Source organism: Aspergillus uvarum (genome assembly GCF_003184745.1).
Source record: "Aspergillus uvarum CBS 121591 unplaced genomic scaffold BO82scaffold_36, whole genome shotgun sequence".
In the NCBI taxonomy this organism is placed as follows: domain Eukaryota; kingdom Fungi; phylum Ascomycota; class Eurotiomycetes; order Eurotiales; family Aspergillaceae; genus Aspergillus; species Aspergillus uvarum.
The window spans coordinates 226,080-242,109 of record NW_020291333.1 but is presented as its reverse complement, the minus strand read 5'-3'; the positions used below and the strand labels follow the sequence as shown (position 1 = coordinate 242,109).

At 54.3% G+C, this 16,030-nt stretch overlaps 8 protein-coding genes and 1 non-coding gene across 9 annotated transcripts; 3 read left to right on the top strand and 6 right to left on the bottom strand.

The window, feature by feature from the left end:
* Nucleotides 1-453: 453 nt before the first annotated feature.
* BO82DRAFT_286343 (SDR family NAD(P)-dependent oxidoreductase) lies at nucleotides 454-1,296 on the bottom strand (the record flags this gene model as incomplete). The annotated part of the gene is made up of 2 exons (XM_025631543.1): nucleotides 454-709; nucleotides 782-1,296. 2 exons carry the CDS (start codon nucleotides 1,294-1,296, stop codon nucleotides 454-456), a joined length of 771 nt encoding a protein of 256 aa, XP_025490727.1.
* An 846-nt stretch (nucleotides 1,297-2,142) lies between these two features.
* On the bottom strand, nucleotides 2,143-3,680 carry BO82DRAFT_417556 (FAD-binding oxidoreductase; the record flags this gene model as incomplete). The annotated part of the gene is made up of 3 exons (XM_025640030.1): nucleotides 3,215-3,680; nucleotides 3,032-3,155; nucleotides 2,143-2,966 (listed from the first exon to the last, which is right to left on the bottom strand). Exons 1-3 carry the CDS (start codon nucleotides 3,641-3,643, stop codon nucleotides 2,143-2,145), a joined length of 1,377 nt encoding a protein of 458 aa, XP_025490726.1. The 5' UTR covers nucleotides 3,644-3,680.
* Nucleotides 3,681-4,153: 473 nt separating this feature from the next.
* BO82DRAFT_355480 (putative MFS transporter) lies at nucleotides 4,154-6,094 on the top strand. Its single transcript, XM_025635462.1, has 3 exons — nucleotides 4,154-4,353; nucleotides 4,433-5,673; nucleotides 5,787-6,094. Exons 1-3 carry the CDS (start codon nucleotides 4,214-4,216, stop codon nucleotides 6,002-6,004), a joined length of 1,599 nt encoding a protein of 532 aa, XP_025490725.1. The 5' UTR covers nucleotides 4,154-4,213; the 3' UTR covers nucleotides 6,005-6,094.
* An 85-nt stretch (nucleotides 6,095-6,179) lies between these two features.
* On the bottom strand, nucleotides 6,180-6,251 carry BO82DRAFT_t201. The gene has a single exon. It is a non-coding gene; the product is annotated as a tRNA-Ala (tRNA).
* A 210-nt stretch (nucleotides 6,252-6,461) lies between these two features.
* Nucleotides 6,462-7,875, bottom strand: BO82DRAFT_433304 (uncharacterized protein; the record flags this gene model as incomplete). The annotated part of the gene is made up of 2 exons (XM_025640860.1): nucleotides 6,462-7,022; nucleotides 7,859-7,875. 2 exons carry the CDS (start codon nucleotides 7,873-7,875, stop codon nucleotides 6,587-6,589), a joined length of 453 nt encoding a protein of 150 aa, XP_025490724.1. The 3' UTR covers nucleotides 6,462-6,586.
* Nucleotides 7,876-8,312: 437 nt separating this feature from the next.
* BO82DRAFT_403308 (uncharacterized protein) lies at nucleotides 8,313-9,122 on the top strand (the record flags this gene model as incomplete). Its single annotated transcript, XM_025639376.1, has 1 exon — nucleotides 8,313-9,122. The coding sequence occupies one exon, from the start codon at nucleotides 8,313-8,315 to the stop codon at nucleotides 9,120-9,122; it is 810 nt and encodes a 269-aa protein (XP_025490723.1).
* A 185-nt stretch (nucleotides 9,123-9,307) lies between these two features.
* On the bottom strand, nucleotides 9,308-11,369 carry BO82DRAFT_355479 (MFS transporter). The gene is made up of 4 exons (XM_025635461.1): nucleotides 11,134-11,369; nucleotides 10,681-11,070; nucleotides 9,764-10,629; nucleotides 9,308-9,705 (listed from the first exon to the last, which is right to left on the bottom strand). The coding sequence occupies exons 1-4, from the start codon at nucleotides 11,293-11,295 to the stop codon at nucleotides 9,564-9,566; spliced, it is 1,560 nt and encodes a 519-aa protein (XP_025490722.1). The 5' UTR covers nucleotides 11,296-11,369; the 3' UTR covers nucleotides 9,308-9,563.
* A 440-nt stretch (nucleotides 11,370-11,809) lies between these two features.
* BO82DRAFT_403306 (uncharacterized protein) lies at nucleotides 11,810-14,040 on the top strand (the record flags this gene model as incomplete). Its single annotated transcript, XM_025639375.1, has 4 exons — nucleotides 11,810-12,722; nucleotides 12,772-13,189; nucleotides 13,242-13,536; nucleotides 13,597-14,040. 4 exons carry the CDS (start codon nucleotides 11,810-11,812, stop codon nucleotides 14,038-14,040), a joined length of 2,070 nt encoding a protein of 689 aa, XP_025490721.1.
* BO82DRAFT_355478 (l-allo-threonine aldolase) lies at nucleotides 13,969-15,394 on the bottom strand. Its single transcript, XM_025635460.1, has one exon. The coding sequence runs from the start codon at nucleotides 15,365-15,367 to the stop codon at nucleotides 14,156-14,158; it is 1,212 nt and encodes a 403-aa protein (XP_025490720.1). The 5' UTR covers nucleotides 15,368-15,394; the 3' UTR covers nucleotides 13,969-14,155.
* Between the last annotated feature and the right edge of the window lie 636 nt (nucleotides 15,395-16,030).

Sequence of the window (16,030 nt, the reverse complement as noted above, 5' to 3'; positions counted from 1 at the left end):
GAAAGCGGTAAATGCTTCTACCATGCATTGCATATGATCATCTCACGCGAGGGAGTCCAGTTAGGGCAAATTGACGTCAACATGGAGGGCGATCATCACAAGTTTCTCCGTGGAGAGCTTCTAGCTATTCTTCGGCTGGTACCGGGTCGGTTGAAGAAACGGTATCCTCTGGAACATATGATTGCACCGGTACTACTCTGTTTTTCCCTCTTCAGAGCCTAGAGACTCGTGACTGCTTAGGCACTCCTACAGGTCTTCATCGTGTCTTGTATGGGAAAGCGCACTCGTGCCATTGAAGCCTACTACGATGGGCAGCAGCTGATTCTGAGGCGCAGGCGCTTGCATATTTCCCATGGTTTGACCTAGCTCTGTTGGAACGATCTAATGACTCTTTAACATTCTTATGGATTCGGCCTCAATAAGCCTACCAACAAAGCAGCCCACAACCCCAAATCAATCTACAAACAAACCGCCGGAAGCCACCAAATGCACGCCATTGATCCATCGTGACCGCTCCTCGCACAGAAACCCCACTGCCCAGGCAATCTCCTCCGGCTGCGCCATCCTCGGCCCAACAGGCGTCTGGTCGATCGTCGGTTGCAGAATCCTCATCTGCTCCTCCCCCGCCGCAGCGAACCCCTCCGTCCTCGTCGGTCCGGGACTGACGGTGTTGACCGTACAGCCATATTTAGGAGGGAGTTCCTTCGCCCTGCAGCTTGAATTAGCCCCAACTCCACCTCCTACAACAACCCTCACTGTGGCAGGGGAGAATCAAACACACCAACACTTCGTAAAGGAATCCACCATCCCCTTGGTGCCAGCATAGATGGTCTGGTTCGGCGGCGGCGCCCTCGCACTGAGACTGCAGATATTTACAATCCTCCCTTCGCCTCTCGTCAGATGCTTCAGACTCGCCTGTGTGAGGAGAAACGTCCCCCGTCCGTTGAGATTCACCAGCGCGTCCCAGTCGTCGAGGGTCTGCTCCGCCAGCGGCTTGTTGACCGCCACCGCGACGCTGTTCACCACGATGTCCAGCCGGCCCCATTTGGCCATGGTGGAGGCTACCAGTTGGCCCGGACCGGAGACAGTGGACATATCGGCTTCGACGGCGATGGCGGGTGAGGCTAGCGTGGCGACCACGCTTTCAGCCTGAGGTTTCAGGTTGGGGAAGGGGTAATTGATGACCACACGGGCACCCCGGGCGGAGAGTTCGCGGGCGATGGCGGCGCCAATGCCAGAAGAGGAGCCGCTGATGATGGCGACTTTGTCTTTGAGGGTTTGCGGGGTGGTGGACATTGTGGTTGTGGAGGGGGGGTGTTGACCTAGTTGATTGTTGAGTTGGTTAAGGCGAGTCGTGGGGGACATTTTGGATAAGAGGTGATAAAGAGCCAAGTTGTTCATGGAATGATTCTGTCGGGATTCACCAAGCTATACCGGACGGAGTGTGTGGACACTTTCTAGCAGGTTGACGTCTACGGATAACCGCATGGTAGGGCTTGCTTGTCGGATGTCTTGCCACACCAGTGCTTCCGATCGTCTCCACAACCCGATCAGACCAGCTCAAGATTCTTTCTCATGCCTCGTCCTGATGTTCGAGGTGGTACTTACTCCCGAGGAGGTGGGCTCTTCGGGAGAGAATGGAGACTGCTTCCCCGGTCGATCGGGCGATCAGTCGCTCTCAGGCTTGTTGGCTCGCTGGCGCCGGAAAACTAGTTCTCCGGGATTTTCTTCTGCCTAGCTTGATGTGCCATGACCCGCGTTTAAGCTGTGCTATGGTCTTTTTTCTCACATACATCATCCGTGTCATTAAGTAAAAGAGACGAGGATGGAGCGGAATGTGGGGGGCTCATTCAAATGGTGCCTCAATACATCATCAATCAGGCTTCTGGGTTATCCTGCCAAGGCTGGAAACCTGGGGAAGATGCCGCTTAGTCACGCTCAGCTTCTAAATGATTGGGTTGTAGGCGCTATGACCATAATCTTATCCCACTAGCGCTGCGGCTAAAACTTTAGCTCTGTGCAAGCATTCAAAACATTGTACTGTGTAGGTAGTAAGTAGTCTTCAGGGTTGTACAGAGTCCTGCAACGGATTTATCCCTACATCAAGAAAACGAAAACAACAAAGTCTATAACCAAGGCATCCTACAGCTTCACCTCATTCTCAATAACCAACCCCCGTACCCCCGACGCATCCCCCTTATCCAGATACCCACAGATCCGCCCCGCGGGATCAAACCGCCGTCTCAGCTCCATCAGCCTGCGCGCATTATCATCCGCCCAGAATTTCGTCTTCCTCGCCTGGAAATCCGAGTCTCCCAAATACGCCCCCACCGCATGTGGCGCCACTTTCTGCATGACGTCGGCCACCCACCCCTGACAGCGCGCATCATCCCGTGCCTCCTCCCACACCGTATACAGCGCGAAGTAGTGATCGCTCTGCATACTCAACGCCATATCCGGCAACTTGCGCCGACTGCAGGGGTACATGGCGTACCAGAGGGCGAAGGCCTTGCGGTGAGGGAGGGTGGTGAACGCCTCCTCCAGCACAGTCGGGACATCCGCATCGTTCCGAATGTACGCGTTCTCGGCGCAGTAACGGTAGCCCTCCGGATTGGCTTTCGCTTGGTTGTCATACTGCTTCTCCAGACTGTCTGTCTCGCAGAACCATTCCACAATGGCCCCGGGAGGGCGGGAGTCATGCAGTGGGCGGAGGGCGGCTTCAGCGGCCGCAGGGTCGTGCTTCATCGTCACGAAGAGGACGAACAGGCACAGCTCATCCATCCCTTCGGGGTACTGCGCGACGACAGCGATTTCGGTGTCCTCATCCGAGGCCGGAGTGGCCTGCAGGACCCAGCGGAAGGCTTCGGAATAGAGTCGGATCGGGTAGATGTAGCCGGACGAGCGGAAGCCGTCGCGCGGGTAGGGGAGGAGTTCCAGGTGGTACTTCGAGATTACTCCAGGGAAGCCTGGGGTGCGATTGTGTTAGAAAAGAGGATGTGTGGTGAGAGCTGTGGGGATGTACGCCACGTACCCGGACCGGCCCCGCGCGCAGCCCAATACAGCTCCCGGTTCTGGGTGGCGTTGCAATGCAGAACGTCGCCCTGTGCGGTGACCACATCGACAGCCTGAACGCGCTCACAGGCCCAGCCCCAATTCTAGGAGTACTTGTCAGTCCGAGTGTGGGAAGACGGCGACTGGTTTGGGGAGCTCGTACCCGACAATTCCACCCCATCCCGCCCTGGAGCAGAAATCCTCCCAGCCCAACATCCGGACAATGGCCCCCGGGAAACATCAGATCGTGCTCTTTGATGAGGACCCCATTGAGCTCCCGTCCTGTCATGCTGGGCGTGGCTCTTGCCGTCCGAGTGGCGGGGTCGACGTCCAGCTGCTTGTAATTGCCTAAATCGAGTAGAATCGAGTTATCACGCACGCTCCAGGCGGCCCACGAATGGCCCCCGGAGCGCACGGCGAGCCGACAGTTTCTCACTTTGGCAAGCTTGACGGCTGCGATGATGTCGTCCTGACAGCTGGCTTTGATGACGGCCAGTGGAAAGCGGTCGGGACGTCGGTGGTTGAAGACTCGGCCCACGCGGGCCTCCTCGTATTCGGCGGCGGGCGCGGAGTCGCGCCAGATTATCTGCATGGTGGTAGCTGAAATAAATGAGGATGCGAGAAAGAAGGTGTGAGGTTAATTCGACAAGCCGGGAACTGATTGGGGCTGGAATCGACTGATTATATGCAGGCAGGCTAGCTACGAGCGACAGAAAGTCAGCAAGAGGCTTAGGGCTTTGTTTGTGGCGGCAGCAAATCGGGGACTGGCTGTGGGCCACTTGCCTTGCCCCTTACCCCGCTCTTTCCACCTGCGACTCGTAAGCATCTGCCACTATCTGCATTTCGCAGATCTGGGGAAGGCCTTCGTTTCCGAGTGTGGGCGAAAAAGGAGATCCAAGGTCTCTGGAGCTGTGATTCCTCCGACTGCTGTGCTGTATAGACATTCAACCCCTTTGCGCCGGGTGCCCACCGCCACAGTGATTCTGAATAGGGCTGGGACAGGTGTATTCTGGAGTGACCATGACAGCCACCACCTCTTCACTTGCCGTGCCTCTCTTATCTAGAGGCAGTTCCCTGCACATCATTGCTTTTGTTATATAAGGCAGGTCCAGCTCCTCTCGCCGAGCACAGCAGTCGAGGCCTCGCCCCTTAGCCGCCCACCATGGACTCGAAGCCCACCGAAGCCCACCACGAAACCGTCCCAAAGGACACTCTGGGGACTCTACGTCTCCGGCATCATGAGACAAACGAGATCCTTTTGGTCCCTACGCCTTCGCGGGATCCTAATGACCCACTCAACTGGTAGGTAGTCCTGTCCTCCACTCCCCCTGTTCTCGGTCAGTCTCTTTTCAGGTCATACTAATCACAATGTGCATCCCAGGTCCTCTGCATTCCGGTACTACATTGCCGTCCTTGTCTGTCTGGCCGTCTTCTTCTGCAATTTTCTGTCTGCAGGCCCAACTGTGGCTATTGTGGAGATCACCGTCAACTTCCTGGGCCCCCAGGGCCCCGATTTCAGCGCCCATATCTCCAAGGTGGCCTATTTCTTCAGCACCACCGCTCTGTGCCAGGGGATTGGGATGCTCTTCTGGATGCCGTTTATCGTCAAGTACGGTCGCCGGCCCATCTATGTCATCTCCTTTGTCCTGTACGTTGTTACTGGGTTCTGGACCGGTTTTGCGAAGACGTATGGGGTGGAGCTGGCCGGGCGGATCGTCATGGGGTTTGCAGCAGGTGCAGGGGAGTGTCTGGGCCCGCTAACCATCGCCGATATCTTCTTCTTACATGAGCGTGGCACAGTGATGGCCTTGTATACTGCTGCCCTTTCCATGGGAGTGGCCGGCGGGATCATCATCGATGGGCTCATCACCATCACCCTGAGCTGGCGATACATCTACTACGTGGCGACCGCGTTGATCGGGGGCGTCACCCTGCTTGTCATCTTCACCTTCCCCGAGACAACTTTCGACCGCCAAAAGGCTTTACTGGCGAAGCAATCCAACCCGCGATCCCCATCCCCGCACGCCCTGGAATCCGCTACCCCCAGCCCTACCCGCGCGAAGAAGCAGCCCTACCTCCGCTCCCTCCGCCTCTTCACGGGCACGTACACCACCGAACCTCTCCTCCAGATCTTTCTCCGCCCCATCGCCCTCATCATCCTACCCCCGGTCCTCTGGACCTCGCTGGTGTTCGCCGTAACCATCGGCTTCCTCGTAGCCATCACCTCCAACTTCGCAACCGCCTACGCGGCGGCCTACGACTTCACCACATGGCAGATCGGCCTCTGCTTCGTATCTGGGATGGTCGGCTCCGCCATCGGCATCGCCTTCGGCGGCCACCTGTCTGACTGGACCGCCGACTGGTTCACGCGCCGCAACGGGGGCATCCGGCATCCGGAGATGCGTCTCCCCTCCGTCATCATCGGCGGGGCGTGTGCCCCCGTGGCCTTGATCCTGTATGGAGTGGGGATCAACGACCGGTTGCACTGGATGGTGCCGACACTGGGGTTGGGGTTGTTGAACTTCGCGATCGTGCAGGCCACCAACGCCACTATGGTGTATGTGATTGATAGTTACCGGCCTGCGGTGGGGGAGGTCACGGTTTCAATTTTGGCGTTCAAGGGTATGTTTCCTTTTCCCCTTGCTTTTGTTTGTTCTTTAGGGTTGAGGGTGTGGTTTTGGGTCTAGGTGTCTGGGTGTTTCGTGACGAAAAGGACAGGCTGACATGACTGATAGCGGCCTTCGGGTTCCTCCTCTCCTTCTACACGAATCCCTGGATCAATCAGAGTGGGTATGCCCTCGCGTTCGGCGAGATGGCCATCATCGCCGGGGTGGTGGTGGTGTTCTTCGTGCCGTTCTATTTCTGGGGGCGACCGTTGCGGCATCGGACGTGGCAGTGGCGGGCGATGCAGAAGTATGCCCATTGGAGTGAGGATCGGGAGGTTGGGGAGTGATCTGTCAGTTATGGGTCCACGGGATGTGGTAGAGGGAAGATTGAAGTGTGCGAGCAGGATACACAAGCAACTCCCTGGAAAATTGCAAGCAATTAATGGTTTCGTCGTGTGTTGTGTTGTTCACGACTTGACAGCGGGATTATCCGTGCGAACACCAAAAATGACAGCAAAAAGATGGAGCTGCGGGGAATCGAACCCCGGACCTCTCCCATGCTAAGGGAATATTATACCACTAAACCACAGCCCCTGTCGATGTCAGAGTAATGCTTTTTTGTGTTGATGGACCTGTGTATTATGCATGAGTATAGATCAAGTCAATCTACAAACCATCTCAACAACACAATCAACGTACAGGTCCCTACTAACGTCTTGTTAAATTATGATAAGATAAATGCGATCTAAACCCAACTTTATCACTCTTTTTATCTGAACATGTACCCTGCGTTCCCTTTCACCAGCAGTGTATAAATCAATGGAGAAGCCATACGCGCAATATATATCCCACTATCCAAACTCTTATTCATCAGCACCTTCACAGCCCATCCCAGCATCAACTCACCCCTCCGGCCCCCGACAACCGTCTTATACACCACCCCAAACCTGAATACTAACCCGTCCAGCAACCCGATTCCGCATCGCCCACCCTCTAGCTTTCTCCTCAATCCTGTTCACCTCCTGCGCACCTCCCACAGGGAGACAGAGATACCCCTCCTCCTCAAGCGCAAATAGCGCCTCCTTCACCCAGACCCGACACGTCATCGCCTCGCGGAATTTGGTAGAGTATCCCACAGGAACCTGGGCGAGCCGCTCCGCCAGCGCAGTGTGTAACGCGGGCTCTATCTCGCCCAGCTCCAAGGCCACCAGGAGCCGGCTGCCGTGCGTGATATTCTCCGTGGTTTGGGAGTCGAATGTCCAGACGTCTGAGCCCGGAGCGTTGGTGAGGTGGAATGTTTGGCCCTGGGTAGGGGAGGTGGTGAGATAAAGAATCCAGTGGAAGGTGGAGGGAGAGGGTGTTGAGCTTGTGGGTCAGGGGGAGGGCCATGATCTTGGTTCTAATCAAGAATTAAGCAGAAACTTTGTGAAATAGGAGCCCTGGGTAGTGTAATTGATGTTGGTTGACTGGGATCAGAAGAGGTTAGTTAGAGTTGGGAGTGGGGGATCGATCATATCTGATCTTCTGCGGGGTAAGCGCGGGGTTAGTTGGTCATTCGGGTGGAGTGACATTCATTTACAGTAGCTATATTATTGAGGCTGTAGGTTTGGAATAGTGGAAATATGGCTTAAGAAGATTCACAACTAGAGCAAAGAATGTAGGACACAACCAATGTTTCAAAGGGCAACCGATACAGAAGTGTGCTTTGCATGTTTTTTCCTCTCTTCACCATTCACTATCAGCCTTCCTTTTCTTTTGCATGGAGCTGAGCCATAAGCTGTGAATTGAAAAATGCAGATTCCTCACTTAAGACCACTTCTGACCCAGAGGCATGAATATTGTCTGAATGCTGTTGAATGATTGGTAGATCTTGCCAAGTCACTCCTGATATCCTACTTGCAAGGGATAAGGGATATAGACTCTTACATACAAGATTGACTTACTGATGAGTGTATCAATACAAGAACACTACTAGGAAAGTCTGGGGTGACAAGTGGCAGGATGGTGAATGTTCAGATAAAGGTCAAACAGTGAATGTGCAATGAAGGCCACAGTTTCTTCAGCTATATAAGCAATCATCTTTCTCTTTCTCTCTCTCCCCTCTCTCCCTCTCTGTTTCTTCAACCCACCTTCACCTCTACTTGCTCACCACTTTACTGATCCTTGGACTTGTGCTATCTAAGCTCATTAGTCTTACCTACCTCTCTTCGACTTCCATCTAATCTGCATCCTTTACTCGCAGGAAATCGGTACCAACTTACTTCTTTAACTCTCTTGCTCCTACCTACTGCCCATCATCTCCCGAACACACTCTTTCATCAACACGATACTGATATCCCAACTCAAGTCATCTCAGTTTTGTCACTTATACTTCCTTTCGTATCTGTCTTGTTCTTGCTTGTTGTCGAACTCCTCCTAACCATTTTAAACGTTACAAAGACAACACGGAATCCGGCAAACCCCTTCACAACAGGAACGAGACGAAGGTGAGAGTCGCTCTTCAACCTGCTTTCTGCCCCCCGCCCCTCTCGGCACCGTGTTACTTTCCAGGATCGATTTGCTTAGTCTTCTCCCTTCAAGATGTGCAAGAGAACCCAAAAGTACATCAAAACCAAGAACAAAGAGCCCTAGATCAAAGAGAAATTAGATGACATTATGGCTCTGACCTGCCAACGATCTCCTTGGGTGAAAGGTCTGAAATTCGAGAATACAAGCTTTACTGATATCCCGACCGTGATTGAGTATCTGGAAAGAGCCCGAATCGAGCGATCGCGAGAAGAGTTTACCCAGCTCGTCGACCTGGTGGCAGCAAGAATCCCGGCCAAGTCGAACGGCAAAGACCTGCATTACGAGCATGTTCTCAGCAAGTTTCTGGCTTATCTCGAGACCGTGCGACCAGACTTCGAAACTTTTAAAAATACTGCAACATATGAAACAAACTGGGGGGCTCTCCTCGATGCCCGCTGGTATATAGAAACACATCAGGAAACCGTACGCAAGGTCGAGACTCAACTGTGCGGCTGGGGCGAAAGGGGCCAGCGCCTGTTGCACATGTATGCATATTTCACCCGATTTTGGGCCGACGGCCTCAGAAAGATATTCAATGATAATTACTCATACGAGGAGTGCGTCATCCGTCTGAATCGCGCAGTTCTCAGCCGTCAGACCAAAATCGATGGGGAGGTGATTATCCGCCGAGCGAGAGTCGTGCCTCGTGATGTCTATTTCGTTGATAGGTGCAGCGAGAACCCGGCACCAGTCACTACGCAGGACCTTGAAGATTTTGACTTGATCATCAATGATCTGGGGCTCGTCGAGCCGCGGCCCCAGTCTCAGAATGCCCAGCTGGCTGCTGCTCAAGATGGCGAAGACCAGTCTGCACACCATGTCTCTCGCAGGGCTGAGGTCGATGACGATGATCATAATGAACGTGGCCATCGCTCGCGCAAGCGCCGTCGATTTTAGGAGACTATCGTGGGTAATATCGGCAGATGTGACCTATTAAATATTGTTGGTGCGTTCTGCAAGTTCGTGGCTAGGACCGATCGATGATGTCGAGTTGGCCCAGGTAGATTGTCATTGTTTTCTGGAGATATCATGTTTTTTACTTATCCATCTGTCCGAAGATACTCAAAGATTATGATCAAGTTGCTTGCAATACGAGTCTCTATTCATAAGCGCCAGTGTCGTTACTTTCAAGTCTACCATAAGTCCTGCCAAATTTGTACCAAAAGAACTACCACCGAAGGTATCAGTATCATTCCCACTTCTCGTACTGCAGCCTGTCATTCAAACGTGATATATGCTTTTCCCAGCGACGTCTATGTACTTGACCAACCACTATGCTTTTTCGCAGCTCTAACTCATTAGCTCATAAGTCTCATCAAGCAACCCCTTAACCACATCCTAATGGGCTTTGGTTGCATAGGGACTTCTGTCCCGCAAGTACTGCCCATACAGACCCAACAGCATCGCCGCCGGGAGCCCAATCCCCAACCCAATGAAGCCTAGCAGACTCCCCGACCACCCATATCCCAACGTAGAGTACCTATGAAGATATCAGCGGTAGCTCAATATAGACAGTCTTGACCCGCAAGAAAACTCACATGTAAGGCGCAAACATCGGAAAGGTAAAGCCCGCAAGACACCGAATCGTCGACACGGCTGCCAGCCCGCTGGCCGCATACCGGCCATACGTATCAATCACATACGCATTCACGGATATGGTGCACGCCAGCGCCCCGGCCACGAAAATCGAGGTGCCGATGTTGGGCATGATCCAGTGTAGCTTCTTCTCGGCGGACCAGCCGTACCAGAACATGCCGGCGCTGAGGAACAGGGTGGCGGGGAGCATGATGGGGATGCGGAACTCCGGGAGGCCCTTGCCCCCGTTGCGCCGGGTCAGAGTGCGGTAGATGCGGTCGTTGACCAGGGTGCAGCACTCGGCCGCCAGGGCTGACCCCACGGCGATGGAGATGTAGTTCAGCCCCGCGATCTCGGTGCGCTCGCCGTACACCTCCGTCCACAGGTCCACAAAGTCCGCGTACAGGATGTAGATGTTGCCGTACAGGTAGGCGTTATACAGCGCCAGCACCTGGATGATGGGCTGCGTGGCCAGGAGCTTGAACGGCCGGATCAGGTTGGTCGACAGCTTCTTCAGCCGTCCTGCGTCGAGGTAGTCGTAGTCCGTGTACAGGTTCGTGGCCCCCGTGGTTTTGATCAGTTGGGCCTTCTTGCGCCGGAGGAGGAGTGGCGGGTAGGTCTCTTCTAGGAAGACTAGGCCCGACAGTTGAATGGCCACGCTGAGCAGCGAGGAGGCGTAGAAGGTCCACTGCCAGCCGGTGTTCTGCGAGATGAAGCCGCCGATGACGGCCCCAACCAGTGGCGCGAGGATTGGCGACCAGCTGTAGATTGCCACGGCTTTGCCGCGGTCTTTCGCGTAGAAGAGGTCGCTGAGCGTACCGCCGCCGATCTAGCAGACTGTCAGTCACAATGGCCAGGTTGGCTAGGGTTCGTCACATACCCCCAGGGTAGCGCTTCCGCAGAGGCCGGCAACAAAGCGCAAGACGATGATGGCTTCCTTGGTGCGCGCACCTCCGCACGCGGCGTTAAAGACGATGTACATGAAGTTCCAGGACTGGACCACTCGCACCCGGCCATAAATCTCGGACAGTGGACTGGCGACGAGAGGGCCGCACGCGAAGCCCAGGAGGAAGATGGAGAGCACCATTTGCTCGACCGCCGGCTGGGTGATGTTTAGGTCGGACGCAATGGCCGGCAGTGCTGGAGCGACAATGGTCGATGACAGGGGACTCATGAAGACGAAGGAGCTCATGGCGAAGATCGCCTTCCATTTGCGCATCGAACTCCAGTTCTTGGGGTTTTCAGGGTCGTCCTCGCCTTCCCAGGTTACCTTGTGGTTGTCATGGTGAGCAGGCGTCCAGCGCGATTGGCGCGATTGGGGGAGAAAACTCACTAGAACTCTATCGGACTCGACGGTGCCATTCCCCAGGTCACTTTCTTTAGCCACCTGCTCTGATGACTTTTCTGGGAGTGGTGAGTCTAAGGGTGGTGTTGGATTCGCGCCTTCGTGTTCCTTGATGGTGTTCAAGCGCTGCAGTAATTTTCGGATGTTCATGGCTGATAGTATGTCCCCATTAGACTCTACAGGGGCTGATATAAATTGAACGGCGAGTGCAGGCTAGTCGAGAGGATTCAAATGTCAGAATCAAAATATCGAGCCGGTGGATGTGAACTAATATGCACCCAAGCAGTAGGAGTGCCAAGTCAGTAGTGGAGATGCTGGTGAGCCCGAGCACTCCGATACAAGTCCGATACACATTCTGAATTACCCTGCGACTCCGGTCTCTCACGGACAACTTCTTATTTGTGACAGTGGGGTGGAGAAGAACTGGTTTTTCTTGTTACCTTCTTCTTTCTATCTTGACTATCTGAATTATCTCCCAAGATTGCAAGGCTTGGGTGGATGATTCCCTGGTGGTGTGCGTCGTTCGCAGATTGACGTCACGTGATAAGTCGTACATTCGCTTCCGTTTGTCGCGATCCCCTCTTCTTCTTCTCTTCCTCCCACAACCTCCCCCCCCCCCAAATGGCCGAAGAGCCAACAAGCCATCCATTCGGACTGTCTGGTCATGTCTACACTAAGTCGCCGGCGTAATCGCTCGCTGGCCTCGTGTGAGCCATGTCGAAAAAGTAAGATCCGGTGTGATCACAGCAAACCCACCTGTGCTTCCTGCCAACGCCGTGGGCTCCACCCGCAATGCTGGTATCATCCTGCCCCTCTGACCAAGCATCGGACTTCGCAAAGACACTCTTTGTCCACGCCACCAGGCTCACTCCGCGTCCCCCAGACGGGCCCACTGCCGCATCATCCGGTCGAGAGTCCCTTGGCCGAGACCCCCAAGTTCCACACTTGGCCGTTCATGTCCGCCGATCCCACTGACTCGTCATCGCTCGCCCTCACCCCGGGCCGCCACAACTACAATCTCAAGGCCCACGATGAGCACTTGGCGGCTATCCGACGCATTGTCGCCCAGCTGAAGCTCTTACCCGTCATAGAAAGACAGTTGCATGAATATTACTCATTCAGCCTAGTCGCACTAGTCCCTCAGCCGCTACTCTTGCAGCTCATCGCTTCGATTCGAGCCGGTCTTGCAGCCTCAGGCTATAATCAGGACAGCTTAGATGCAGAGCATGAGACTCACTGCGTATCTGAATTAGCCGAAGACATTCTACGGGCCTCCTCGGTGGAAGTAGTCATCACCCGCGACTTGGATTTGCCGGCATTCTGCGCCTTGTTTTGTGGGCCCAATCTACGCATAGAAACCCTTGGCCTCCTGTATACGATGGCCGCACGCGCAACTATGTTTGCTGTAGGGGATGGACACGATGAAGACCGTGACAATGCCTTCGTTCGTGATATGGGCTGGTACGGCAACTTGAGCCTGCGACTGGCCCGTGAGCTGGCACCGCAAACGACTGATCTTATTACATGGCTTGCGCACGAGAACCTGCAACTAACCACGATCTTCGAAGGTGATGCAAGTAAGTGGGACTGCCACAGACTCAGCGGGCGCATCTAACAGTGCTGTAGGCTTAGGTGTATGGAGACGCTTGGGCGATCTCGCCACAGACATCCTAGCCTTAGGCCTGAACCGAGAAGCAACCCACGCCACGACGCCATTCTTCCTGGCGGAATGTCGACGAAGAACCTTTGCTAGAGCGTATTACCTGGACAAAGTGTTTGCGTCGGTCTTCATGCGGCCGCCGCGCATAACTGCTCGACATGCAGACTGCAGCCTTCCATTAGACCTATCTGATGAGGAACTTTTCGCGTCGTCAGATGTGATAGAGCAAGCAAAGCACAACCTGAAACCGGATGGCTGGAACACCGACGGAAAGCATCGAGTAGCTACGTGGGCTCGAATACGCTATATTCTTGCGGAGTTTCGCGAGGAGACCGTTGAATATCAGTTTCGAGTCACGCATGCCGCCGAATCTGTGAAACTTAGGTATGTATTGGCTTAACTGCTGTTGTTGAAGCCGCTCGCTAATATGCCGCAGAGAGCTATCCGATCGCTGTACTCAGGCATGGCATCGGCTGCCTTCACACCTCCAGTACAGGCAGGACTGCTGGACGTCAAACCTCCCTCCAGAACTTTGCCACATGCATGCAAAAGTCTACCTCTCTTATCTGCACATTCACTTTCAGATTTACAGACTCCTTGGGAATGCAGAAGGTCTTACGACCCCTCAACCAGAACTGCTTGAGGTCTCAGCCTGTATGCTTGAGACCGTGATCCAGATGACGAATAGTCGCGGGAGAACCTCTTTCTCGCCGCGCGATCTGCCTGGGATTGTATGCTCCCCTGACTGATATTCCACTGCATTAGTAGACCTCGCCATTGACCGGGACTAGGTTCTCTCTTATGGGTTGCCATGTGCTGCAATCCTCTCAACCGCTCTTGAGAACGTGATGCAAGATGCATCAGCAGGAACACGGCTCCCTGCAGGCATCAAGACCTCGAATCTCATCCGTCATCTTTCGGTTCTGGTGTCTCAACTTGAAAGCGTATCCAACCCCAACGAGACCAACTACGTATTCTGCCTCAAAGCATCGAGAGCTATTTCTCGCAAGCTCGACGGGATTCTAGACAGTCTTACAGTTGTCAATTCCACGAAAACCCCTGCCCCTGGCTCAGTCCCCGAAGCAGTTCCGACGCCCCCACAAATAGACAGCACAGCCCCTACCACGATGGGTGAAATTGATATGAACTCCTTGATTGATCTCGAAAACTTCAATTTCACAGACTGGGCTATCAACTTCGACATAGGCATGAGTGATGAGTTAAGGATGTTTTAACGGCCTCTGAACACTAAACTGGAAGACTTAATTCAACGTTACAGACATTACGAAATCAGGCCAATGTACCGCAATGAACACGGAGAGCTTTCAACTTTGCTTTTCTCGCACCTCATCACTTTTGCAGATAATCCCGCTTACCCTTCAGAATCTCTGCGAAAAGATTCGCCAAAGCCTCCAAGGCACGATCACAGATTTGGTAATGGATGATCAGCCGGCCCTGCAAACGACCACGCATGGTCTTGACGCCTGCATTCTCTGCCATATCCGCAAAATGTTCCTTGTCAATTCCCGCGGCCTCCAAATCCAACCATATCATGTTGGTTTCTGTCGGATGCTGAAGCTTCCCGCCCAGACTCACCCACAGCTTGGAGAGTCTCTTTGCAGTTTCTTGGTTCGCACGCAAGCGTCCACCAAGGAAGATCTGCTCCACCGCCACCCGGGCAGGGGCGCACACAATGCCGGCCGCGCGGATGCCTCCACCCAGCAACTTGCGCATCCAGCGGGCGCGCTTGATGAAGGCCTTGTTGCCAATGACTATTGATCCAATAGGGGCACCGAGACCCTTGGTGAAGCACAGCTGCGCGCTATCGAAGCAGGTGGCGTACTCTTTGAGGGTGCCGGCGCCGGCCGCCACGGCCTCCCACAACCGCGCCCCGTCGAGGTGCATGTGGATCGGCGGGTCCTGACTCCGGGCCCAATTGGATATTGCACGCACGTCCTCCAGAGGCATGATGGTCCCGGACAGCGTATTTTCCAGACTAATAATCCGCGTGGGGCAGTCGTAGACATCCTCACGGAGCGTAACGTGCCGCTTGACGTCCTCCAGCGTGAGGTGATGTCCGTTGGATGGAGCGACGCCTTGCATCAAAGCTCCACACAGCGTCGACGGGCCGCCGGCCTCCATGCCAATGATGTGGCTGCGACTGTCGGCGAGGATGCTGTAGGGTGGGGCCAGCAGTGCGGTTCGGAGCGCCACCTGGTTGCCCATGGTTCCCGACATGACCAGGAGTGAGTCTTCATGGCCCGTCAGTTGGGCTATGAACTCCTGGAAAGAGTTGGTGGTCGGGTCCTCCTTCATGACATCGTCTAGCAAGCTTGTCTTGATGATCGATGCCAGCATGGCGATGTTGGGAGATGTAACATAATCGGAGCGGAAGTCAAAGGCGGCCTGACCAGGAGAGTCCCAAGCGGTTTGCTGGTTTGTGGACAAGGGATCTCTGGCAAAGAAGGCCGTCTGATCCTCCCATCTCTCCTCGCGGGGATCTTTGTAAGTGGCAGGGGGCTGCACGGCTCCCTCACGGAAAGACGATACAATGGAAGACATTTTATAAGATTGAAATTGAGAGATGATGATGCTTTCTTTTCTTTGGGGCTTTACTTGCGTTTCTCCAACCCTTCTTATATCTTCTCTGCTTTTGTTTGAGCCTCACACCAAATCCCGAAACTGAATCTTCTCATCGCCCACCCCGCGCTGCACATTGATACTCTCCGGCTTCACGACTTCGATTTTCAATCACTTTGACAAATAGATTGGCGTGCGAGAATCCTGCGATGGCTATTGTCTTGGCCCGTGATGTTCTAGCCACCGGCGAGTCGACCGGAGGAGAACCGACGAGGTTGATCATCGCGACATTCCTGCAGTGAGATGGATACGCTCCCGTCCAGTAGAGTATTGCAGCCGATGGTGTGCCCCTCCCCTAGCACCCCATTTGTGGCTCCCTCTGAGACCTCACATCCTCGGGCAACACTCGGACGTCTTAATCGACAGGCTCACACATATCCCGCGCGGCGACTTTCGTGGCCGTGTTTCACCATGCTTCCAAAACGAGCGGAGCGCGGCCCGACGCAGCGAATAACGGTGCCGTCTACGTCTGCAGTCATCTTATGACTGGTAATCTAGATCCGTGCATGGAGCTCTAACGGGAGCGGCTGGAACCGCCGCGGGACGATGGAGGTATTTTGGACGTCAAGACCAAGGTTGGCGCCA